Source organism: Mesoplodon densirostris, chromosome 20, assembly GCF_025265405.1.
Source record: "Mesoplodon densirostris isolate mMesDen1 chromosome 20, mMesDen1 primary haplotype, whole genome shotgun sequence".
Taxonomy (NCBI): Eukaryota; Metazoa; Chordata; class Mammalia; order Artiodactyla; family Ziphiidae; genus Mesoplodon; species Mesoplodon densirostris.
In genome coordinates this window covers 315,539-342,332 of record NC_082680.1, presented here as the reverse complement: position 1 = coordinate 342,332, position 26,794 = coordinate 315,539, and the positions used below count along the sequence as shown (strand labels likewise).

The following is a 26,794-nucleotide window of genomic DNA, read 5'->3' as shown; positions in this document are numbered from 1 at the left end:
TTGTTCTCTAATGGGAGCAGTGTAAGAAAATATTGATTATTTGTGTTGTTTTATGATCATTTAGGTGTCATTGAAATATACCTGATTTCTTCAGGCTTGATAAATCTGATTCCTTCCTTCTTACTATCTTGTGTTTATTTCCCACCATGAATTTAGTGGTTTTCTAGCTAGTTTTTTAAAGTCTCTCAAAATAAGTTACTATGTAAGTGCTCTGTGTCTTAAGGAAACAATTTATAAATTATAATTATTATCCAAAAGAAATTTTTGAATCTATTCCTTCGAATTAAAATGTTATATGCCATAGTTTAAAAAGTTTATGAAGAGATAGGATATCAGAATAAAAGCCAGTTATGTGTCAAATTTATATCATATTGTTTTATTAAAAGCCTGCCATTGTGTTCCTTTACTAATATACTACAGTATCTTTTTCAATTTGGAGCACCTCATTGATTTGCATCTTTTAAAAATCATCTAAGACCTTAATTTCCACCAAATCTAGTATAGAGGAGGTTTGAAAGCTCAATTGACTGGATATATTGTGCAATTTAACCAGAAATAAAGGTGAAAGATGCTCCTTTTAAATCTTGCCAAGTTCATCAGAAGCCTTTTATTGAGAAGTTTAGGTCCAAGGCATTTGGGAGTGAAACCAGGTGCAAAATAATATGTTATCAGCTATTTCACAGGATTAGTGAGGAAGAGAAAGACCATGACTAGGGCCAGATTATAAATATGTCACATTCTTCCCCAAACTCAAGCCAGGTAACTGTAGCCTACCAGCCAGCTAGTGAAGTGTTCATGTAGATTTTAAGTACTGTTCACTGTCTGCAGAGATCCGTATTACCCTAATGGAGTAAATAAAAAATCAGAGCTTTGCATTTAGTTTCATGTAAGTGCGGAAGAATTAAGCCTACAATTTTAAGGAATGTGATTATTCCTTCCCTCAATGGTACCTTAGTATTCTTCAGTGGCAGAATTTCTCTCTGTCATTTCTTGAATGTGACAAGTTGAAAATAGCCTCTTTTCATCTTAAACCTGTTTTTAAAATACAAGTTATGGTGTTAGTCCGTACAAAAGCCATGGCCTTTCTCCCTTTTCATATTTAACATATTATTTTCACAGGTTACGATGTGACTAGAGCCGATTTTTTTCTGTTACTCTTCTCCGTGATGGGTTCATTGACCCTCATTCTTTGAGTGCCTCTTTAGTGAAGCTGGAAAACATCTGCCTCTAATATGGCTATTATTTCTGGGCTTTAACAGACATGTGCCTTGGATAAATTAAGGACCAGTCAAAGGAGGTCCATAAATATGGATACTTTGCCAGCTGCCTTTCCATTAAACCCTGTTGGTTGAATGAAATTAGTAAATAATTATGTTGGTGGGGAATCTGGTAGATCCCAATGGAATATAATGTCTTCCTTTAACAACAGAGCTTAATTTTTTTCCTATACACCAAATTAGTGTTTAGGGTAATCTCCATTGCAGATGGACTGATTTGCATTAAAACTATGCCTCCTTGTTCTGATTTGTCAACACCTCTTTTTAAAAAAAGTCTTTAACATTAAGCATGGGTGGGTAAGACCATCTGTTTCTGGAGCTTGCCCACAGCTCCATCACTTAACACATGAGACAGGTTACAGCTGTTTAATTGTTATGGTGCTGAATGATTATCTTTCTATCCAAAATTAACATTTATATATGTATGCACAGAAAGCGTGTGGTTAAGCTTAAGTGGTCTAATTGTGAATTAATGGTGTTAGGTATTCATCAGTTAGACCCGACATGAACAGTGAAGTGTAAAATAATGCTTTTCACAGACACTTCAACTCTTGGCTTTTAAGATGAGTCCCCAGATGTGATTATTATGCGTGTGAGAAACCCACTCCCAATACATTGGTGTATGCAGAGGGAAAAGATCACCATATAACTGTCATAAAAAGCAAAGAGAAAACCATCTGTGTGGTTACTGCACATACCCTAACTCTTTCCTGCCCCCCAAAGCATTATCCTCTGATCTGTGACCAGTGTAGGTACAAGCTCCAGAGTAAAAGCCTAGATGGGCAATTATGGTTGCACGTACCAGCAAGGCACCCACAAGCTACTGGGAACATATTTCTCAGCCAAGTGAGGGTGGGTTTTCTCCTGTATGTAGGAATGGTGACACACAAACTCACATCATTCTGCTGCAAAAGCTAGCAATATATATTCTGTTAAGTCTGTTCAATACATTCCATAATGAAAAACAATGAAAAATTTTCAGCAAAATTGCAGTATAAGGATCATGATATGCATGTAAAATAAGATATTTAAATGTCTTAGTTCCCAAGTAGTTACTGTAAAAGTGACTTGTATTTCCGAATTTATGAGCAGATCATACGAAGATTTACATAGCCCTTTAAAAAATATTAATTTACGTTGCTCGAATCAAATCACTAATGAGGGAGCACGAAATATACAAGGACAAGTTGTGATGTGCTCTTTATTCTAAAAAGCTGAGTCACATTTTGATTAGGAACTTTGCATCTATACCAGCACAGGGTTTATGTGAGACAGAGAATAAGGAAACTTCTTGACACAGAAGTGGAGTTGTCTCCACTTTGGGATCTAGCCCGTTCACATGAAGAAGGGTCCCGTCTAAGGGAGTATATGTCAAGCAGGTGGAGCATAGGGGGCCCATCCTGGCATCGCTGGGGCAGAGGGGACCCCATGGCTTCTGAAAACAGATCACTGGCAGCCCGGAGATGCTTTGCTTAAAGTCAGATTTCTTGCTTTCTTCATAGTCTCGTAAAAGATACCAGTGACTTCATGATTTTGTCCTTTTTAAGCTGTCTTTATTAAAAAGATTAATTCATAGTACCTGTTATTTAAGGGTTTACTATGCGCTAAGGCACAATGCAAAGTTCTCTGCATATATTGTCTTACTTAATTTTCACAACAGCCTTATCAAGTGGAAGCTATTAAGATCTCCATTGACAGGGCTTCCCTGGTGGCGCAGTGGTTGAGAGTCCGCCTGCCGATGCAGGGGACATGGGTTCGTGCCCCGGTCCGGGAAGATCCCACATGCCGCGGAGCGGCTAGGCCCGTGAGCTATGGCTGCTGAGCCTGCGTGTCCGGAGCCTGTGCTCTGCAACGGGAGAGGCCACAACAGTGAGAGGCCCGCGTACCGCAAAAAAAAAAAAATAATAAAAATGAATAAATAAAATAAAATAAAATCTCCATTGACAGAACTCAGGCTCAGAGAGGTTCTATAACTTTTCTGTGGATGCACAGCTAGTAGGTAACAGAACCAGAACCCAAATCCACATGAACCGCTCCCAAGCCCCTCCTCTTAAGCACTAGACTATGCTGCCTCCTAAATTACTGTTTAATTGTTTTAGCAGGTATGTATATAGTAGAATAGGTGAAAATTAAATTTTGTTCTGTGATAAAGATAATATCTACATACCTGTCACATACGATTGAATTGTCATAGAAACAGATGCAGTAGTAACCATGTCAGCGATATATCAATAATAAAATATCACTTTTTTATTCAGGAAAATTTGAATTATAGCTGATAACAGGATCCATAGCTTGCCAAAATAACAGTAACAGTTGCAGCAACAAAAAAAAACAGTTCAGAGAAAATCAATTTGTACTGTAGAGGATTTAAGAAAGTTGTAAACTACTTATTGAAAACTCCACACTTCTTTTTAAAAGTTAAATTTATTTCCAGTTTCTTAGTAGACTGAATACTATGTATAGACATTGACCACTGAAAAGCGCTCATACAAAGTGATTAGATGACTTGTGTAACCAGTATTGGCCCGTGAAAAAAGTCTCAGAAAAGTTTAATACCCAGGATACAAGTGGTAAACATCTATGCACACTCTCTCACACCTGCAAATAAAGAAAAAATACTCTTCTCTGTAAATCACCTTTGAAAAGAGCTGTTCACCTACAGTTTTCTCCAAATAAATTACAGTTTTATCTTCAGTAAGTTAAACAGATTGTTCAACTTTATTATTTTTCCTGGTAAAGTTTTTAAAAATTGACAACAGAAAGACCTAGTATATTTTACATACTTATTCACGCCTTATTCTATAAGTTTTCTTAAATACTAAATGTTATGAATAGACAAAAGTAATGATGGTAGACAAGAAATTACACTCTTTGATATTGACCAAATAGATCGTTTTCATGGTTTCCTGCCACAAGACGTCTTAGTACTACACAGACACCACTTTGGTAATTGCAATAACCAAGTTCACTGTCCCAGAATGTTAAAGATCCAAATATTTGTTTAGTGTAAAATATATTTGTGCTCTGATTTTCATTTATTAATGTGAAGAACTGTCTCTGATAGCTTAGTTCCCAAATCAGGGTACTAAAATATACCTGATTTTTTTTTAAATTTAGGAAATCATAAGATAATGTGGTTTTGCTTATGTCATTCACTGAACTCAAACGAGTAAAAATCTGAAGGAGCCATGTGTCACTCCATGTTTATGTTATGGTCCAGTAAATGAAATTATGCCACGTGCAAAGACTACCACAAAAATCATGTATCACACGCCAAGCAATAGTCATCTCTTCGTAGGCTGTGTGCACGCCGGCATCAGTGAGCCTGCTGTCTGCATTCTGCCTGCTACACTGTTACTTCTGTTATGTAGATGTCATCTACAGTAAGGCATGAAATTCTAAACTGAAAGAAAACACCAAACATAATTCTCCCAGTTGTCTGTACAAAGTTCTGCAGCTTATCCTGGCACTTTTTCAGCAGTGCTGACTTGAAAAAGTTTGGTTTATCTCAAAGCACCTTTTCCATAGAATCCAGGTTTTTCTTCTGGGAAGACTTAAATGAGGAAAAATATTATTTCACTCTTTTGGAATGTCTTGGCATAAATAGTGTTCCAAACTGAAGTATGGTGTTTTGCTTGGGTAGGTGCATGCAAGAAGCAATGTATTGTACAGATAATTTTTTCACCAAATTTCCAATCTAGTAAAAGAATAAAATGTGCAAACTTTCAAAAACAATTTACTTGAAGCAGGTTTTCAAAAATGTGCCGCCAGTTTTAGGGGAACAAAAGCTCTTTCAAACACGTGCACACGCATGTGCTCACACATACGCATACACACACATACACCATTTTTCTTTACTGGCACAACCTAGTTGTTAAAACTCACTTGCTAGTTGTTATATTTCAAATTAATTGACCCCCCTAAATAGGATAAAATATTTGCAATGTTTTATCTAATCTTAGAATGAGAATTCTGTGGTGAGAGAGGACATATTTTTAAGGGGTCTGAGTAAATTGTTTTACAGGGTTTAAAATTATGTCGGTGTCATAATCCTTTATGACAGGGTAATCAGTAATAAAACAGTACAGTGCATATCAGTTAAGGAACATCAAATCAATGGGTATGCGGCTTGCACACTGATTTAAACAGTTGCTGATTGGAATAAATGGATTTAATATGTACTTATTTGCAGACTGTAGCTTTTCTGTCATCCTACAGAATTGGTACACGAATAATCTAAGAAAGATACCTACTTATAGCTTTAATGAGATACTAACGTGAATCATTTTTTAAGTCTGTATGATAAAGTATTACGAAACACACAATGCTAAATAAAAACTTGTCCTCGACTCTGAGGACTTTGCAGTGTTCACTGTGGTGAAGGATATGTCTGTATTTTATTATGGACTCATCTGATTGAATTGTCCTCTTTCGGAGATGGGCCCCTAAGATCTTCGTGCAGTAATTAAACTGAGAAATATTTTTAGCGTTCTAGATTCTGTGTTCTTTGCCTGTGTCTAGGATATCCCCAAGAGTGAACTCAGTAGCCCAGTGAAAATACTGTCCTATTTAATGTGCTGCAACCAAGCACATTGTTGACAGCAGAAACAGTGTGAATAGATCACAACTACACACGTCAGCAACTGTGTACACACAGTCAAACTGTTGGTATATTTTCCCTTGTGAGCTGCCTAATGTAGATATAACCAACTTGGTTTGCCTTTGTTTCTTCTCTGTGTTTTGAAGAATCGGTTTGACTGAAAGGAAAGCAAAGTGGGAACTAATCTTATTCCGTGAAGACCTCCGATACCCTAGTTTCTCCCCCAGACAGGCACAAATACTCCTCTCACCTGTTTTTTAAAGGAGCAGCCTTCTTTGGAACTATCACTCAGCAAATATTTCTTATACAACAGACATCAGCTGAAATGATTCTGGTCTTTGATTTTTCAAACTCACTTGTTTTAATTTTTCCTGGTTTTATCCCTCAGTTTTAATATCCTGCTGATCGGTTTTCCAAACTTGGGATTTTTAGAACAAGTTACAGCAGTTCTCATTATAAAGGTTTCTTAACTACATAAAGTACCCTCCTTTATGAGGCTGTGTCCACAGATTAATACTTCAAGTTGTTTGGATTTCAATCTTACTTCCCAGTTTCTCTCTTTAATTGTCAATGTTGAAATAAGGATTTCCACATTTTTTTGTCTTATTTTCTCATTCAAGTAAATTCATTGACCAATCTGAAAACAGGTATGTTTCTCGTCTATCTACCCAGGTACACAGTTCTGCTTCTGCTGAGTTGTATACAGAGCTTTTTTATTAAGTGTATGGACTTTGGTCTCAGACCACCTGGTTGGAATTTTGGCCACTTGCTAGCATTTTGATCTTGAGGAAGTTATTTAATTTCCTGTGCCTCAAGTTTCTTCATTTGTGAAGTAGGGAAGATAATGAAAGTACCTATTACCCCATAGAGTAGTGAAAATTAACTGAGCCAGTTCATATAAAATGCTTAGCATAGGTTTCAGCACATAGTAACAGTCAGTAAATGCGAGTGATTGTTAATACCGCTGTATATAATTAGGATAGATCGATTGGGCAAGGGGAGAGGAACAGATGGATGAAGGAGAGGGGAAGGATATTGTAAATGAGGTATTGCTCACATATGCTTCTTTCCCAAAAGGTAGCCTCTCTGTTATTCATAGAATCTCTTCGAAAGCTGCAAACACATGTAGGACATGGTGTTACCAAACCCGGGTCCAGCTGCTCGCCGCTCGAAAGCCAATTCTTGAGACAAGTGTTGGTAGGAAAGGAAAGGTGGCTTTATTTCGGAGGCCGGCAACCAGAGGAGAGGGTGGACTCCTGTCCGAGAACCAACGCCCGATTGCTGTTCCGAGGACGGGCTTTTAAAGGGGAGTCTCAGGGGTGTGTAGGCAGAGGGCGGTAGCAGAGCAGCGCGGTCAGCTCTGACCGTCACCTTGAAATCAGGAACGTGATGGTCTGGTCAGCGCCACCTTGCTTTTTTTTTTTTTTTTGCGGTACGCGGGCCTCTCACTGCTGTGGCCTCTCCCGTTGCGGAGCACAGGCTCCGGACACGCAGGCTCAGTGGCCATGGCTCACGGGCCCTGCTGCTTCGCGGCATGTGGGATCCTCCCGGACCGGGGCACGAACTCGCGTCCTCGGCAGGTGGACTCTCAACCACTGTGCCACCAGGGAAGCCCCACCTTGCTTGTTTTAAGTACAGTTAGTCTTTAGTTCCAGGGTTTGTTCCCATTGCTTTGAGGCCAGTTCTCGGAATTGTGTGAAGTGGAGTAGCTTATGTCGTGGCTTCAATTTGGTCATCATGTAGCCATCCTCCTCCATGTCGAGGAGGGTGTTTGTATCTATAAGACAGCTCACAGGACACGGCTCAGAATATGATCTAGAGCCCTTGAGGAGGAGCTGAAGGTCCTTGACTGGGCTGAATGACCAAACTCTTATTATTTGGTCTCCTCTGACTGTTTTCCTCTGTTTCTGCGTTTTCTCACTTCTCTGATTAAACTTATTTTTTGGCTCAAGTTTTTCCACAGACAAAAGGCAAGCTGAGGACCTGGGGACAAGGACTATAGGGTCCCGCTCCGTTTCAGTTGGAGCACCATAATAAGTACATTTAATCATTTTCTTCAGCAGACATTAAGAATCCCTTATGAGCCAGGAGATGGGAATACAGTGATTAGCGTGGCCACGGGGAAGATTTACACATTACGTCACCTGTATCTATATATTGTTAAAGGCTTGTGTTTTCCTGGAATCTCTTAACTGAAATGAATTGATCACGGCTAGTTCTGGATTTTTTTCTCTTCTCCTTTTGCATTTACCCTGGTGTTTATAGTCCTAGACTTCATCCATGAGACGTATCCAGGGGGAAAAACGGGTAGAATCAGTTAACTAGAGGACATAGAGGGAAGAGGGCTGCCCGTGATTCTGACAGATAAGCAGATGAGGCGACAGCATGTGGGGAGGATTTCCAAAAGGATGCCGTTCCTCCCTGCCCTCCACAGTGGCAATGAAAAACGGTACGCGAAGACTGACTGTGAGCAAAGCTCCTTCCCGGGGGCTGTAGAGTCCATGTCCTGTACTAAGCTGTACAGACAAGAGTAAATCAGTTTGTGTTCATCCCCACGCATCTTCCCCAAAAGTAAAGGGGGGGAAGTGTGGTAAACAGGGGCCTTGAAAAGAGAATTCTTTTGAAAAAGAATCACCTAGAGGGGAGTGTGTGAAGGGGGTACAGTACTAGTCATTTGCTCTGGTGATATTGGAGGTTTATGAGCTAATCAGAGAATAAAAATTCTTCTCAGGAGCCAGACCTTTCTCCCACATCTCAGATTTCACTGAGCCTTTGCCCACCTGTACCAGCAATTAGGCCAAGGACTTCCAGTGCATGGGCTCGAAACTGGCACAGTTGTTTCATTTGTTATGTTCTGGGATGATTGTGTATCGGAGTGTATTTTGGAAGACAATTAAGGCCAGGATGAGCCCTAGCATTTGAAGACACTCACCTGCCTTCTGCCATGTAAGGTGGATCCACCTGGTGCTTTCCCAGGGAAGCCTTGTAGAAGACGTCAAAAAGATGGTGGTACTACCCTATGGCTTTTGGGAACAAGTATCTGCTGAGATTCATGTTGGGTCAGGAACGATTGCACAGTACTTCTGAGCTTCTTTCATTCATTTCTTCTACTAAAGAAAAAATTTTTGTTTGTTTCTAAATGTCTAAGAAGAGGCATTATGACAGTGGTTAAGAGCAAGCTCCAGAGCCAGACAGCCTGGACAGCTAGCCTGTGACCTTGTACAGACTCCCTCTCTCCTCCTTTCTTCATCTGTATTTACTGTATCAACTGTATTTACATCATAGGGTTGCGGTGAAGATTAAATGAGAGAATGATATAAAGCACTTAGAGCTAGAAATTTGGGACCCAAAAATACATCAGCCAGGTGTTTATAATCTGCAAGTTATGGAACCAGAGCTCCTGAAATGCTAGAACCATAAGCAGCACTTTATGAGTGTGTGTGCATTTTTTTCAGGGGGCAAGGGCAGGGAATTCGTAAGTCTCACCACTTGTCTTGGAGATCTGAGACCCCAGAAAGATTAAGAACCACTGTCTTATAGGAAACACGGTAACACTCACCTCCTGTACCCCACAGGGGTCTTCTTAAAAGATAAATAAGCAAGAGGGAGGAGATATGGGGATGTATGTATATGTATAGCTGATTCACTTTGTTATACAGCAGAAACTAACACACCATTGTAAAGCAATTAAACTCCAGTAAAGATGTTTAAAAAAAAAAGATAAATAATTGAAACTCCAGGGAAAGTGTTTTATGAATACAACATTTTACTGGAGAACAGTGTTTTAAAAGGCTCCATTTTATATGTCTCGAGCTCATATTTATAAGAGTTTTCTTCTAGAAAACAAATTTAAAACTTCTTAGTAGATCTAATAGGAACGACTTTCCTTTAGTGTCAGAACACAGTTGTTCGTTTTCAAAGTGATGTTTTTGTAACTTAATGTGCATTTCAGCAATTGATAAGTGTATTAATTTTTTAAATATACTGTATTATTTTTTACAATTATTGTTGCTAATGGCTTTTTACAACATACCTGCATTTTTCTGATGATTTCCTGTAGTGGCTTATATAATGATGTTTTTATTGTTGCAATTATTATCTTTAATAATTACTTGAACCTCATATATGTACATCTTCTTTTAACTTCTTCATTATTTGGAGCCAGGCTTTTGTGGTATTGTCGGAAATTTTACTCTACGCAGCCAAAATATAGGTGGTGGTTTCCCCCCCTTCTCTTTTAGTCTTAAGCTATCAGCCTCAACTATTCCCTATGATATAAAATGCAAATGACACATCTTTGTATTTTTTTGTTCAGTACAGATATTTTTCTTATGGTTAGTTTTACAACTTTTTGCAAAACGTGTTTTAAATATTTTTAATATGTAAAGCTTTATGTAAAATTTGACCTGCTGTATATTTTAAATGTGTTTTCTAATTTCAGCTCCACTTTCGATATTCTCTTGGCCCAATGACAAAGCTACCTTTACCTATAATCCACTGTTTTGCATAATTGATTCTGTTTGCTAAAATAATGGGATTGGCTGGATTCTAATTTATTCCTCCTTTAAAACTACTAATCCAGGGGTTTCCCTGGTGGCGCAGTGGTTGAGAGTCCACCTGCCAATGCAGGGGACACGGGTTCGTGCCCCGGTCCGGGAAGATCCCACATACCGCAGAGCGGCTGGGCCCGTGAGCCATGGCCGCTGAACCTGCGTGTCTGGAGCCTGTGCTCCGTGATGGGAGAGGCCACAACAGTGAGAGGCCTGCGTACCACAAAAAAAAAAAAAAAAAAAAAAAAAAAAAACTACTAATCCAGATCAGGATTAATTACATTCCTTATTTTGGTTGTGTTAACTGAAGTTGACCTGATGTAAAAGCCAAAAGCTTATACTCCAACTCTGATCAGTGTTATTAATTTTCATAAACTAAGAATTCCCTCAGAAGTACTACCCTAGCAGAACTAGAAACTCCACGGTGTTTAAATCACTTTGTTTATCCTCCATATTAAATGAGCTCTTATGGGACTATTGGATTATATAATGTTTGGAAGGAATTATTAAGAAAGTATATGAATGCTGTTATACAGTAATACATTTTTATTTTAATGTTTGAAAAGAATTATTTTTATGAAATTGTAATTTCAGACTAGTGCCTGACACTTTCTCCTCCCCCTTAATCTCTCCTGCAATATACTGTCAGTTAGCCATAAACGTGCTTATTTTTATATGCAGTTCAGAAGCCTCTGATGGAATCCTGTGGCAAAGTGAGGCATCCTTTTATATACACGGTACAGATGGGTCTAAACCATTTATGGTTTTGTTTACACACGTGACAGAACTACCAGACTTGAGTAGCTCAACTGAAAGTTATAGTTTAAATCATTCTGTTAAAAGTTCTGCGACCACTTGCATATGTCAGTAATGAAAAATAATCAACATAAGCATCTTTGAAAAGCAATTTTAGACCATTAAAGATGTATGAATTTTGGCAAAGCAAGAAGATTTGAGGCTTATTAAGAATATATTAGGTCTCTCCAGTGAGTGAACGGAGAGGGATATTTATGCCTCTGTTCAAGAGGAAAGGTGTAGGCTAATTGTAACCTCATGAAAGATTCAATGGACAGGTACAGTAAAAGACTTCAGTCTTAATCCTGACTGTTCCAGCAGAGCTTTTGTGAGAAGCAGAGCCTATTCCTGTATGTATCCTGGAAAGAAACAAGATCTTAGTCCGTATTTCTTGATGGACTACGTACGTGATACATCACTGTGCATCTGACGTGTAGTCAAGGGCTACTGGGTAATCGTATTCTACAGAACTTACACGTGCCTTTTTCATAATACTCTATTAAATTTGCTCAAGGACCCTCAGTTTCCTTCTTTATTAACGAAGTTTGATTGTTTTTAAATATGCAAGTAACTCAGGAGAGAAGGTGACTGAAGTAGCATTTCTGTGGGTTTCTCTTGCGGATTGAAGGAAGCATCTGAACAGACATAAATGGCTGCTCTGGGCCTTCCGTGTATTCGTTCTGCCCTTCCACTGCGTGACCCTTATGAAACTACTTTGTTAAACACAAACTGAAAAAAAGAATTATTTTCTCACCTCCCCCCCCAAAAAAGTTGATTATTTGTAGATCTCATAGTTGTAAATTTCCAAAATTATTTAGTAATAAAGAATTGATTCCATTTGTTCTACTTAGCTACGCTTTCACATAATCTCGGGAAGGATCAGGGTGGGTCCATTCCAGATAATCTGCGAAAGGAAGTGTTAGTTTACCTGCATACTTTTCCTGAAAATGCTGAGCATATCCTGGAATCGTGACTACATTTTCTAAAACGTGAATATATTGCATTTTTAGAAGATATGAAGTGCATCTCTGTCGTGTAATTTGAGTCTTATGTCAGCTGCAGCTACTCAATTTGCATGTAAATTCTGAAAATTTCCTTGTCCCATGTGACACTTCTGAAATGTCTGTCTGTTCTTTTTTCCTCTTTAATTTCTCAAGCTCACTATTTGGATAAGATAGTTAAAGGTACTGTATGCTTGCTCTTCGTTGGCATATCTCTATATAATCGTGTATTAGCTTTTGTACTAGGTGTGAAAATAGACTGTTTTCATGCATATTTTTGTAAATTATATATCAGGCTTACATTATGTGAAATCCTTTGGATTTAAAGTATTGAGACTTGAATGTCTGTGTCTCATTTTTATAAATTTGGGTTATCACAGATTTCATCCTATGTAAAAACATTAGTTTTCACTGGAACCAAAAACTGAAGATAACAGTAATTTGCTGTTTTTTGTTTTTGGGGTTTTTTTTGTTTTGTTTTGGGGTTTTTTTTTGGCTTTAAGATCTTCATTGATGGCAATTCAGCTCATAAGCTTTAAATTCTAAATCAAAGAATCACGAACGCTCACTCTCTTATCACAGAATAAGAAATTGTCAATCTAAAGAAGATTGTGGTTAATATGTTGAAAGAAATCTCATTTATCCTCATATGGAAACTTCTTTGGCTTTTTCTCAATGTTTCGAAATATATGTGATGTCATAATTTATGTTTTGTGATTTTCTTAAAAAACTACAAAATACCGTTCATTCTAGAGAACAGAAATGATAACTCCACTCAGCAGAAAACAGCAGATTCTTTGTCTTCAGTTATCATAGAAATAAGTGAAAACCGTACTTTTCAGAAGAGAAAATTCCCTTTCCCTTCCTCCTCAGATTACCTATTTTTTTATTCCTTGTTTGTGCTTTTCATTAGAATATGAAAATATTCATGACAATATCCAGGCTTTCATGTAATAACTTCTTGTGTGCGTGCAGTCAGCTGCTGCACCTCTTTGTCAGTGGGGCAGTTAAACCCTTTTTTTTTTTTTTCATTAAAAACAAAACAGAAACATCCATAAGGAAAATTCACCTTTTAGGTATTGAATAATCCATAAATACAGATGGTAATTGTCTGAAAGAAAAGAAGCAGCAAAATTAATCTTCTCCTGACCTGATGGTATCCATAAGTGTAATTTCATCATACCCAGCCACAAGAGACTGTCAAAATAGTCTTCTTTCTGTTAACTCTAATCTTAAGAGACCGAAAGTCTCTTTGAGATCTTTTCATTTCAAGTTCCACAGTGGAGGAGGGGAAGCCAAGATATGAATAATTCTTTTAATACAGACTTAAAATAAACATTCTTAAACGGATTGTTCCCTTAAATTTTGTCACCAAAACAAGAGTAGCATTCTAATTATAAGAAGCTGTAGGACAAACCCCAACTGCTAGAGCGAGTATTTTTTTTACTAATATATATTTTATTCCAAATTATGAGTAATTCTTTCCAAAGAGATCTGATTAATAGCCAATTATTCTTGCCATTTTAGAGCATTTATCTCCTCGTTTCTGTCAGTGTCGTGTCACGCTCATAGACAGGAGCACCAGAATCTACCCAAGTGTCATCCTCATAAACAGACCATGTTGGCTGCATGCCAGTTATCATCTGTAGGAAGTGGCAGAATTTTTTTTTTTTTAATGTCATGTTAGGCTGAAACAATTATAGATTTTGGATATATTAAATTATTTTCATTGTTTCCCAAATTTTCCCTCCTTGCCCATAAAAGCAGACAAGATAGGATATAAAGGTAACAGCATAAAAGCTTTAGGGAGATTGTCACAAACTATCACTCTTCGCGCTCTGTCTTGAAGCACGTGACTACCGTGTTTTTGTTCGGTCTATCAATGTTTTACTGTGGTCCTTATGGTATTTCATTTTGTCCGTCCTAAGTAATCAAATATGCACAGCTATTACATTCGGTTGGAAATCCTGTCGGTCCTATCCCATCCGTATGCAGCCTGAACCCTAATGTTTGTTAGAATAGATGCTAAGCTGCTTCACTATTTCCTGGGCTTTGCTTAGTCTGTGACGAGGAATGTATTCTCGGCATAAAGTATAGTCATTAATACTGGCCTATACTTTGTGCAGTTATTTAATGCACTGTAATTTCACATGAATATACGGCAACTCTGAGACCAGATAAAATTAATGTTCTCTTTTCAGCATCATTCATATCCTCATACCCGCTTTCATGCTTTTAAATTTAGAGGGAATTTTTGAAAGCAACAAGGCGCTTTTAAGAAAGCATGTCTAACCAGAGACCAGTATTGTTTACAACAGATTAAAAGTCTATTCTAGAGCTTCTGAAATGATCTTGTTGTGTGACGCTTTTTTCACACCTTACAATCAACCTTGTTGCTTTGCTAAAGGAAAAAAATTTAAGTTAATTTTGTCTGGTCTGCAGCGATTTAGTGGGTCGTTGCAGGTATTTCTGTCCTGCACAGGTAAGTGGTGTCTCAAGGGTCAGGCCAATCAAAGATGCCACTTGGATAAGAATGAGATTCCTTAGATAACGTTGCTGTTTCTATCCATGTGCAATTACAGTATTTGTGCTGTTTCGAAAGGCCTGTTCCCACTAAGTGTCCCTCATTTGTCTATTTGAGGAGCAAAAACTTTCAATACTCACATCGCTTCTGCTGTCCTTCTTTGTCTCTTTTGACAGAGGGGTGCCCCGGTCTGTGCAACAGCAATGGAAGATGCACACTGGACCAAAACGGCTGGCATTGCGTTTGCCAGCCAGGGTGGAGGGGAGCAGGGTGTGACGTGGCCATGGAGACCCTGTGCACAGACAGCAAGGACAACGAGGGAGGTAAGAGGCGCTGAGCGGGAAGCGAGCTCGTGCGGACTCGGGTTTACGAGTCCTCGCGGATACCTGGCTCTCTGTTGCCAAAAAAAAAAAAAAAAAAAATCCAATCCCCATAGAGTAAATTGTTTGAAAAACGTATGAGTGCTGATAGAGTGATTGTGCTCCCTATTTTCCCTGAGACAAATGCAAGATTACTATCATTCAGGGAAAAGTCAAGGTAACTAAGCTGCTGTATAATGTGCATTGTTCTCCCTTCCTCGTCCTAATCTCCAGGTGACAGTTCTCCTTGGTGCAGTTTTTAGGACCCTGTAAATTGGGAGCTCTAAAGCAGTATTTTAATAATGCAACATTCCAAAAGGTGCAAGACACTTCCCAAGCTCTTCTGTTGGAAGGCCTGGATGAAAAGAAAAGAAAAAAAAAAAAACAGGAACAGAAAGCAATCCCCTTGAAGCTGTACTTCCAGTGTCTTTTTATCCTTAACTTTACACCCTGTGAAAAGGATTATGATATTGCACCCCATATAAGCCCAGGGTTAAGAAATAATTATTTTCCCCGTTGCGCACATCCTCCGTGCTAGTGTATTTCAGTTTCAGAGACTAGAGAAGTGAGAGTTACTGTTCGTCTCCAGTGATGGAGCACTTGCCCCTGGAGCTGTTCAGTTTTGGTGTCCCTTTGGGACTGAGGTTTTTGGAAGGATTCAGTTTCTGTCTGGACCTCTGTGGTCACCTGCTGTGTGGGTTAGTGTGTGTTTCCCTACCCCCGCCTTCATTCCACCTGCCCTTTTGGGAGTGTCCACGTGGGCAATATAGTGTTGGTTAAAAGTGCAGGTTTAGAGTCAGATCTTCCCTCCAACTCGTAGTGCTTATGTGACCTTAGACAAGGTTCTTATCCCTTTACATTTCAATTGCTTCATGTATAAAAGAGTGGTAAAGAAGTTTCTGGAAGGATTAAGTGAGAGAGTGTTTGTAAAGTACTTAGTGTATTGCCAGGGATATATTATATTGTAAGTAGCAGCTATCATTATCCTGTTTTCCTTCTTTTGCTTTCGAAAGTGCTCCCCTTGACTGGGTGAAATTCATAAAAGGTTGTCAGAGAAGGTTGAATGGCCTTTTCCTTTCCAAATAGAGTGGACCTAACTTCAGGCAGACCTCGGAGATATTGTGGGTCCGGTTCCAGACCACTGCAGAAAAGCAAGTCACACTAATTTTGGGGTTTCCCAGTATATATAAAAGTTATGTTTACCCTACACTATTAAGTTACCCTATACTGTAGTCTGTTAAGTGGGCAATAGCCTTATGTCTAAAAAACAATGTACATACCTTAATATAAAAATATTGCTGGGCTTCCCTGGTGGCACAGTGGTTGAGAGTCCGCCTGCCAATGCAGGGGACACGGGTTCGTGCCCCGGTCCGGGAAGATCCCACACGCCGCAGAGCAGCTAGGCCCGTGAGCCATGGCTACTGAGCCCGTGCGTCCGGAGCCTGTGCTCCGCAACGGGAGAGGCCACAACAGTGAGAGACCTGCGTACCAGGAAAAAAAAAAAAAAAATCATAGATCACCATCACAGATATAATAATGAAAAAGTTTGAAATAATGCGAGAATTACCAAAACGTGACACAGAGACACAAGGTGCCGTTTGGAAAAATGGCACGATGGTCTTGCTCCATGCAGAGTTGCCACGAACCTTCAATGTATGAAAAATGCAATATCTTTGAAGCACAATAAAGGGAAACACAGTGAAAACAAGGCCTGCCCTGTACTGTTCTCTCGGAAGCAGAGTGCCAGAACCAACTGTCAGCCCTCTCCATGGCCCCCAACACACACACACACACACACACACACACACACACACACACACACACACACACACACTACAGTCATTCTGAAGCCAAACATTATTTGTGTCTCATCTTCCTAAGAGTTGCAGTTCTCCCCTTTCGTTCTAGCACATTGGTCACTATTTTCCCTGTTTTCCTTTAACCTGGACTCTTGAGAAGCTTGAGCCACTAATTCTGAGCTACAGCCTCCTTTGCTGCTGCTCCTGATAGGTTTAGGTGGTCCGTAGCCCTCGCAGCCTCTCCTGCCTAACAATGTGGAGTTGCCCCGATTCCTCCTTGCCGTGCCCATGTGCCTGTCTTAGAAACCACAGCATCAGTCCTCTCTGACCCCCAGCCCAGACGGCAACTTTCCTCACTTTCCCCCAAGAAGCCCCTACCCCATTGTTTTCTATTGCCCAGGGAGGAAGGAGAGCTTCCCTTCCTCCTTTTTTTTTTTTTTAATTACTCTTTTATTTTTTATTCTTTTGCCACACTGCATGAGGGATCTTAGTTCCCGGACGAGGGATCGAACCCATGCCCCCTGCAGTGGAAGCACGGAGTCCTAACCGCTGGACCGCCAGGGAAGTCCCTTCCCTTCCTCCTGGATCAGATATTTCACACTTGTCTTCTAAAAGATTACCTTGAGGAGGTTACAGACTCTTTCAGAGGGAAGCAAACTGTAGGGCCAAGTCTGCAGAGACGCTGCAGAGAAACTGAGGGGCTGATCAACTCTTTAGTATTGTCATCAGCTAAGGACGTTTCTCTCTTTCCTCAAAATTTATCAGCTGTGAATTGGCCTCGTTCCCCCCTTGTTTATTCTTCTTAGCCTGAAGCTAGGCTGTCTCTAGACTTGCCTCTCCAAGGGGAAATCTGAGCTGATAGGAGACCTCCTGTGGATTCTCTACTTATCTCACATAATTTGTATTCCTGTCCCTAACCTAATTTTGTTGATCTTCTGAGAAGGAATCTCAGTGCCAGCTTTATTATATCCTGAGATTGTAACCTGGGTGCCTTATAACCCAAGCTTAAGCATGGGCTGTGTGTATACAGACAATATTTTCCACACCAAACCCCAACTCAAGACACATAATCTGGCAATTAAGGATATCATTATCATTGTATGAGGCCAATAAAACAGAAGGTTTAAAAGAAGGACTATACTTGAAACTCTATGATACGTAGGAACTGTACCATTAGAGATCCATTGTCTAAACTAAGTTTGATGTCAAAATGGTGAATTAGCTAGAAAGTAGCTATAAGTAATTTGATTTAACACATTAAGTAACTAAGGAGGAGGAGAAGATGAAGAGGTTGATTTGGCCCGAATCAGAAATTAAACGTATCATACGAATAGCTGCTAGTCTAGTCTGAGTAATTTTGTAGAACACAACTTTAAGAACTTTGCAGAACACACACACACACACACACGCACACACACACACAAAGAAAGTTGCTTACTATTCCCAGAACTGAAAAAGATATATTTAAAAATTTTAGAAAGGACAGCCACATACGGTGAAATAAATATTTTTTTCTTACACCAAGCATCTTCCTTCTCCTCCAAAATATACCTTCTTTTACCAAATCTGCTTCACCCCATCTCTACTGCCTAAGCCTAAAGATCCTCAACCTATGGATCTCACTAAATAAATAGTTGACCCAGGCTTCCCTGGTGGCTCAGTGGTTAAGAATCCTCCTGCCGATGCAGGGGACACGGTTGGAGCCCTGGTCTGGGAAGATCCCACATGCCGTGGAGCAACTAAGCCCATACGCCACAACTACTGAGCCTGTGCTCTAGAGCCTGCGAGCCACAACTACTGAGCCCGCATGACACAGCTACTGAAGCCCGCGTGCCTAGAGCCCGTGCTCCACAACAAGAGAAGCCACCGCAATGAGAAGTCTACACACCGCAACGAAGAGTAGTCCCCGCTCGCCGCAACTAGAGAAAGCCTGTGCACAACAACGAAGACCCAACGCAGCCAAAAATAAATAAAATAAATAAATTTATTTTTTAAAGAAATAGGTGACCCTCTCTGCCTGTGGAGCCAATTTCCCCTTTATGTCTCTAACACACTTGAGGAAAAGCAGCCTTCGAGGGGAATTTACAATGAGGACCAGGAGAAGTGGGCTGCCAATAAAATAGACTGGAGGAACTTGTCTTTAGCTACTCTCGTAACACCTTCATGGTCATAAAAAGTGAATCTCCTGTTCAGTCGGACCTTGTTTCTTTAAGGCTCAAATAAATAGCTGTTGCATACACAGACTCATTAGCTTTTCAGAACTAAGGCCATCTTTTACCCACCATAAAGGCCTTGACAAAGATCCCCACTCTCTGTGGACTCAACAAGGTGTCTCCCCCTTTGCTTCTCCAATCTGAGCTCCAGGTGTCACACAGGCAGCTGGAGCAGACGTCAGGGCAGAGGCAGGCTATGGGAGAGTCAAGTTTTAAATCACACGGTGGACGTCAGAAACTTGTGTCCCTGGACCAGAGAATTGCGGCAAACATCTCCACACAGGGCCTGTAGGCACCTTGGAAGCAAGGACAAGATATCCTTTTCTTACTGGAAAAGCTTTCTGAGCAAGTGATCCACGCTGCAGGCCTCCACTTGGCTTTTACATATTTCTTCTTCAGCTTTATCTTCACCTACAAAGTCATCCTCCCTCTAGACTGAGCCATGTCTTGTTCATATCCCAGAACTCACTCTGATGGTGAAGTCGCTAAGATCAGAGAAAAGACAGGTGAAGAGATGGGAACTGGTCCCTATTAAATGCTGTGTGATCTGGAGTGGGGTTGAAGACAGTGACTCCATACCACCCCACCCTTAGCTTATATAACCGACAGATTTGGAGAGAACTGCACCTAGGTGTACAGACAGTGGTAACAGAAATCTGGGTTAACCGTCTGTCAACTCTGCTTGTTCTATGCTGGCACCATTCTCTGGATGTCTCTCCCACCAGCTTGAGGTTTATGTTCCTCTAGCATAACAAGCCCGGTGCAGGGAGGACACCTTTTTCAATGGTTACGTGAGACCTGGGCCTGGCCTGAGCCCGACTCTCATTGGTCTGAATTAGGTCACCTGCCCTACAAGAAAATTGAAGTTCTGTCTCCAGAATAAATGGGTAAGGATGGTGGGTAGGCAGAAAAACAGATTCCACTATCAGAATATAAATAGCTGTCGATAGCGTTTAGTTTTAGTATAACCAGACAGTATACTCCAATAACCATTTCATGTGGCTAGTAGAATTCTGTTCGTTTCAGAAGGAATCTTCTAGTCTCTCTCTCCTCCCTTCCCCCCCAAATTCCAGCCTTCTCACTTGAGAACAAGGAAACCAGTGCTGAGCCTCTGACATGCTTTCGATGCCTGTGACTGGCGAGGCAGCTCTGAGTTGTCTCCCAAACACTTGTGTATGCATCATCAGTTTCACCTGGTCACCCTGCTACAAATGTCATTCAATAGGGGGTGTCTTGACTTTCAGTAGCTCCCCATATGGTGGTCCCACTATAGAAGCATCAAAATGCAACAGCTTGCCAGAGACAACTCTGTTCTTATAGAGACTCAAGATGCTTATTCATGAGATGATTTCTCCAAAGTATATTGTCTCCGGCAGCGGTTACCACGTTCCTGTTGTCCTTCTCATTCGGGAGGTCTAGTCAGAGTTTCCTGTGACATCTTGCTTCCCTGTCTGGTCCTCCAGTGGATAGATCCCCTGTGGGGACCAGAGGCATGGGATGCAAGCCCTCTCCTGCATATTGGATGGTTGAGGGCCCAAGAATGACTTAAAGCCTCTTCCTAAATGTTGTGCAAGATGGTAGAGAGTCAAAGTATAAATTCTGCCAGGAAAGATGCATCTTACTTGTAAGTAGATAGAGTTATTCTTTGTCCCTCAGAGTTGTTACTTCGGGGGGCTAGATGTCAGGAAGATGTATCTAAAACAGGCTTCTTTTACATCTTCAGAGGTTGATAATTGTAGAGAAGGAAGCAGGTTCAACTGAGCTTATTTAGAAATTAAAAAGAAACCGTAATGAGAGAGAGAGAGAGAAAGGAAGGAAGAAAAATACAAACAAAAGACTCAAACTGAAGGAGAAAGCAGGAGTGTGCTAGCATTGAAAATGGGGAGGGAAACCATGAATGAAATTTTAATGTAAGCATCAGAATGAGTGATGAACGGACAGAGCTCGTCTAAGTTTGGAGATTACCAAATGAAAATAAGGAAATATTTGAAAATAGATTTTTAAGAAGTCCTAGCAGGAGGATGAGACAATTGTATTCTCCAAAAAACATTGAAAAATAAAAGTTAAATAAAATAGTAACAGAAATAGGAAGAGGGGGGATAAATGGTTTTAAAAAAGAAGAAGAAAGAGGGAGGGTGGGAGGGAGGGAAGGGAGGAAATTACAAGAGTTCCTAAGTACTTCTTAAAACGAATCCAGATATCAGAATATAGAATGGCACTCAGTCTAAGAGCCTTAAAATACATTAACCTGGCGGATGATTTGGGGCGGGGGGAATTACTATTCATTTGAAAGACTCTATGAGATCCCACTATATGGAGAGATTCAGGTTCCTCTGAACCCTTTTACTATCCACAGAAGCTTTAGAGCAATCCCCTTCTAGGAGAGAAAGGTCCAGCTTGTGCCCTCAGAAGCAAAGGACCCCAGTAGCCTCCTGGTAGTACACAAGGAACATGGGGTTTGATCACTGTTTTTTTTGTTTTTTTTTTGTTTTGTTTTGTTTTTTTTTTGTGGTATGCGGGCTTCTCACTTTCGCGGCCTCTCTCCCATTGCGGAGCACAGGCTCCGGACGCACAGGCCCAGCGGCCATGGCTCACGGGCCCAGCTGCTCCGCAGCATGTGGGATCCTCCCGGACCGGGGCACGAACCCGTGTCCCCTGCATCGGCAGGCGGACTCTCAACCACTGCGCCACCAGGGAAGCCCTGATCACTGTTTTTGAATGAGTTTTAGAAGGAGAGGAAAATCAGAGCCACACAGGCTGGAACTAAAAGTCTCCCCTGTATTTTACACCCATTACCATCTGCTGCCACCGCAAGTTTCACAACATAACAAAGGGCATCACACAGAACCTCTTTAGAAAGTGTCCCCTTTCTCCATGTTAAGAACCTCTGCATTCCTGGGGAGGGTTATTACTAGTCACCATACACAAGTGCTGCATTCTCATTGTCAAGAGTAACCACTGGCAACAACTTAAAGAGTGCGTGTTTCTACGCCTCCTTCAGTGAATTTAGATGCACATTTATGTTTTTAAACGTCAACGGGATAGGTACTGTTCTAAATTTGATTCTGCCAAAGAGCGTAACTTAGAGATTTTTTCATGTCAGTACATATAGACCTATCTCCTACTTTATAATAGAAACACGGTTGTCCTAACGGACTTTACCACTACTAATTAATAATTATTTAGTTGTTTCTCTTTTCTTTTTTTTGCTCTTAGTATAAAGACAAATCTGTAGTGAATCTGTGTGTGTGTGTATCTGCATATAAATCTTTGTGTAAATGTATGAATATTTCTTTGGGACAGATTTTTAGAAATGAAATTGCTGGGTCACGGGGTGTTTTAATTTTTAATTCTGGTAGCTACGGCCAAATGGCCTTGCAAGTAAGTTTCACCATGGTACACTTCATCGGTCAGGTAGTGCTCCTTTTCCCCATGTTCATAATCTGTACATAATCATTGTGCATAAGCAAAATTGTCCAACAAAATGAAAAATATGAATTTTGTCTGCTGGGTGGAAATGACTCCATTTTTATTGTTTTAATTTGCATTTCCCCAATTACTAGTTAGATTGATGATCTTTATATATGTTCCTTGATTGTTTGCATTTCTTCTTTTGCTAATTGCTTATTTATTTCTCTTGACCATTTTTTTCTATTGAGTTACTTGACTTTTTCTTTTTAATTTTTAGGAGTTCTGTGTATATTCTTCTTATCAGTTCTTTGTGAGGTGTGTTGCAGATATTTTATCCCAAGTTTTCATTATCTTTTAACTTTGTTTATGGTGTCTTTCATCATGCGGAAATTTTCAAACGATAAACTTTTATAAGGTAAATGTTTATAAGGTTTAACTTTTCCTTCATGAATTCTGGGTTGTGTGTCTTTATAAGTACGTACATAAGTTGTACTTACGTGTAATATTTCCTATAATTTTTTCTAATACTTTTTGTAATTGTATGGATTGCTTAATGTCCAATTCATCAAGAACATGTAAAGATGCCTATTAGAGTAAAAATAGAAACAGGAATTCAAGGATTAGCATAGTGTCTGAGGGCAGGAAAAAGGTGATGAAAGAAAATCAGCACGTGTCTCTGCTGTGCTTTTAAGACATCATTTTGACCTGTTTAGATCTCATAATCTCTAGGAACTGAATTGATTCTTCACCTTCATTCAGCAAAATTATTGTATGCGTACTTGGTGCCAAGAAGTATGTGTCCTAAATTCTGGTGCTACAACAGTGAACTAGATTAGCCCTCAAGGAACTTCGTGAGACCATTGTCTGAGCTGATTGCTAAAGGAATTGAGGAGGGGGATAAGAGAGCAGGTGAGAAGTCTCCCGGCAGAGGAAATAATAATCACAAAGGTTTTGTAAGCCAGGTTAAGGAGTTCTAACTACTCAGAAAGCAGCAGGGACCAGTTAAAGGAAGTATTTTAGCTAGAGAAGTGAAATAACCACATTTGATTTCTACCAAGATTACTCAGATTTAAGTGTTGAGAATGAATAGCTAGGACAAGACTGGCGCCTGGGAAACCAAGCCCTTGTTGAGATCTTGTCAAGAAGGGACCATGGTGGTCTAAACGGTTGTTTCAGTGAAATGGAAAGAAATAGACTGATTCAAGAGATGTTTGGGGTGGAGAAAAGGAGGATCTGGTCATTGATTAGGTGCAGAGAAAAAGGGAGAAGAAGAATCAAGGTTGACATTCAGGTTTCTGCTTTGAGAAACTGGGTGAGTGGATGGTGGAACCATTCCTTGAAATAGGAAATGCAGAGGAAGCGAGTGTTCAGAGAAGATCCTATTTGTTGTGTTTTAGACGTGTTAAGCTTTCAATGCCCGTGTAACATCCAAGTGGAAATACCTAGAAGATCGGTTGTGGATTTGGAGTTCAGGAGAATGATCAGCCTGGAGTCATTAGCCTTGAAATGTTGTGAACATAAAGAGAATAAAGCCACCAAGAAAGCTCTGCTGTAGGCAAACCAAGAAGATATAGAAAACCAAACATGACCCCAGTTCAGTAATAAATGAGTTTCATGCATGGTACAGAATGGTGACTTAAAAGAGAAACAAAAGGTCTACCCGTACACTCTGAAAATTCTAAAATCCACAGATAAAATACTGCATGAGAATTTCTACCTCTACCTCCAAGTTGAAGGCAGGGGAGGGGCTTCCAAATACTGTGGGGAAGGGCAGTGGGCATTAATTAATTATCTTTTGAGTAAAGATGAAAATTCATCAAAGGAAATTCATGACTGTTTATCCAGTCAGTATGTCAGGGTTTTAGAAAACAAGTTAAAATATCCATAGCTGCTTAAAAGACAGAGGCAGATCAAAGCCAGCATAGAGGGTAAACTAGGAAAGATGGAGTCAGACATTTTAATTATCTAGCAAAATAGGCATTACATTTGCCAGGAAAAAAATCAAGAATGATTTAAAGACTATAAGGAAATAGGGCAGGGTAGAAACTTTAAAGCAAGACTAGCGATTGGCAAACTATTACCCCTGGGCCAAAGTTTGTTTTTGTAAATAAAGTTTTATTGAGACACAGTCACACCCACTCATTTACATATTGTCTCTGGCTGCTTTAGAGCTCTAAAGGCAGAGTTAAATACTTGTAGCAGGGACTATATGGTCCACAAAGTCTAAAATATTTTTTATCTGGCCCTTTGCGAAATAAGTTTGCCAGCCACTGTTACAAACCAACGAAAGGGTTAAGAAAGATGAGACCATGTTTTGAAATGATAACAGGGCAATAACATCGAGGATTAAGTGGAAGGAAGCATATACTCTAGATTGTCTGTATCAAAGGACCACTTACCTTGCAGAGCCTAACCAGGAGAAAGAGGGGCTCTTAACTGATCATTGGACTTGTTATTCAGTGGGTTTTGAACGGTTCTGATTTTCTTTAGATTTTTTTACGATTAATTCTATTAGCTAAGGCTTCCACACCAATCTCAATTTAAGCCGACCTAATATTCCTGAGACTAAAATGGAACGTTGATGATTTTGAGAAGCTCTTCCACAAAGTCACTTTTACTACCGTATACATTTGGGCAAGTGGGTAATCAGCTTAGTTTTACTAGATGGCCCTAGCCACGTGAGTATAGACAAAGAATGAAAAATGTTTTCTTGAGTTATAGGAAGCCAGATTCATAACCATCCGTCACTTGCTTGGGCAAGTTACTGATAAACTCTGCAGAAAAATAACAAACTGTGTGTCCCTGCAACTCGGCTGTTGAAAATGAGTTCTTTCTCTGATTGATGTTAGTAGAGAGGCTTGTAAAAATGCATTCCCAACTGATTAGTTCAGAAGGTGTCAATCTCATGCAGTTCTATGACCTGCAGACTACATGCCAGATGCATGTTTGCTTTTTATAAACTAACAAAGATGAATGATGAAATTTGAGCATTCCTCTTTGGCCAGCTGTACCATATAGTGCCTAAAGGAAGACACTGTGGGGATATTATGGGGAACAAAGGGGGGGGGAATTTAACCCTTAATTTACCAGATTAATGGAGATAAAATATAATGTTTGGAAGTACTTTCACTATTAAGTAGTTTCTACTTATGTTAAAAAAATGAACGTAAGGGAAAAACCTGTAAGAATTTAAAATATTTGTGTGGAATTACTCTCCCGAGCATATGCACACCCCATTCTAAATCCATGGAGTCAGAGCTCTTAGATACATCATAAAACAGATTAAAGATTCCTCATGAAGTCTCAACATATGATCATGAATTGTTAATGAAAGGGGTTTTTTAAGTTGTTTTTTGAAGCTAAAAATGATTTAGGGGCAATAGGTCAACCATCTATGATTTAAAAAATCTGAATCTTCATAACTATGCTTCTATTTCTTTGAGACAGATGGAGAAAAATGCAATATATTGCATTATTATAACATATCCTTTTGAAAAATAAGCCTCTATCATAGTTTCATCTTTCTTCCACTAGAAATATTGAGGAATATTTAGACATTTTTCATCTTTGTGGCCTTTTGGCTAAGAAAGCAATATTTTGATAAATTTCTATGAAATTTCAAAGCTCAGTTTCATTTGACTTTCTTAAACATGATTTTAAATTTTTGTCAAAGAATAAATATACAGTTTCAAGTAATTAACCCATTTTTTAGAAATATAACAGACATCCACATGAAAATGTAGCTATAATAAAAAAGCTATGTAATAAGATCTACTTATCAGAAATTCTGACTCATACATTTTCATGTCAAATTATGGTGTCAAAAAGTTAAAATAGGGCCTCCCTGGTGGCGCAGTGGTTGAGAGTCCGCCTGCCGATGGGGGGGATACGGGTTCGTGCCCCGATCTGGGAGGATCCCATATGCCGCAGAGCGGCTGGGCCCGTGAGCCATGGCCGCTGGGCCTGCGCGTCCGGAGCCTGTGCCCCGCAACGGGAGAGGCCACAACAGTGAGAGGCCCGCATACCGCAAAAAAAACAAACAAACAAAAAAAAAAAGTTAAAATAGTAAAAAGAGTCCAACACCATACATTTAATTCCAATATTTGCGTATTAAGCCTTTTTTTTTCAACTATAAGGGAAATAGTGAGATTTTTAGTTAATGTCTCTGGATAAACTGCATCTCTTTCAGTTTCAAGTGACAGAAAGGCCAACCCAAACAGGCTTAAGGAAGAAGGCAATGCTTTAGCTTCTAGAACTGAAAA

At 39.7% G+C, this 26,794-nt stretch overlaps 1 protein-coding gene across 5 annotated transcripts in view; it reads left to right on the top strand.

Annotated features, from left to right (window-relative positions):
• Positions 1–26,794, top strand: part of TENM3 (teneurin transmembrane protein 3) — a 323,385-nt gene that overhangs the window by 229,475 nt on the left and 67,116 nt on the right. For all 5 annotated transcript variants that reach the window (XM_060086155.1, XM_060086154.1, XM_060086153.1 and 2 more), the window contains one exon: positions 14,927–15,073. In XM_060086155.1, the coding sequence (XP_059942138.1) occupies positions 14,927–15,073 (147 nt within the window). The remainder of the gene's footprint in view (positions 1–14,926; positions 15,074–26,794) is intronic.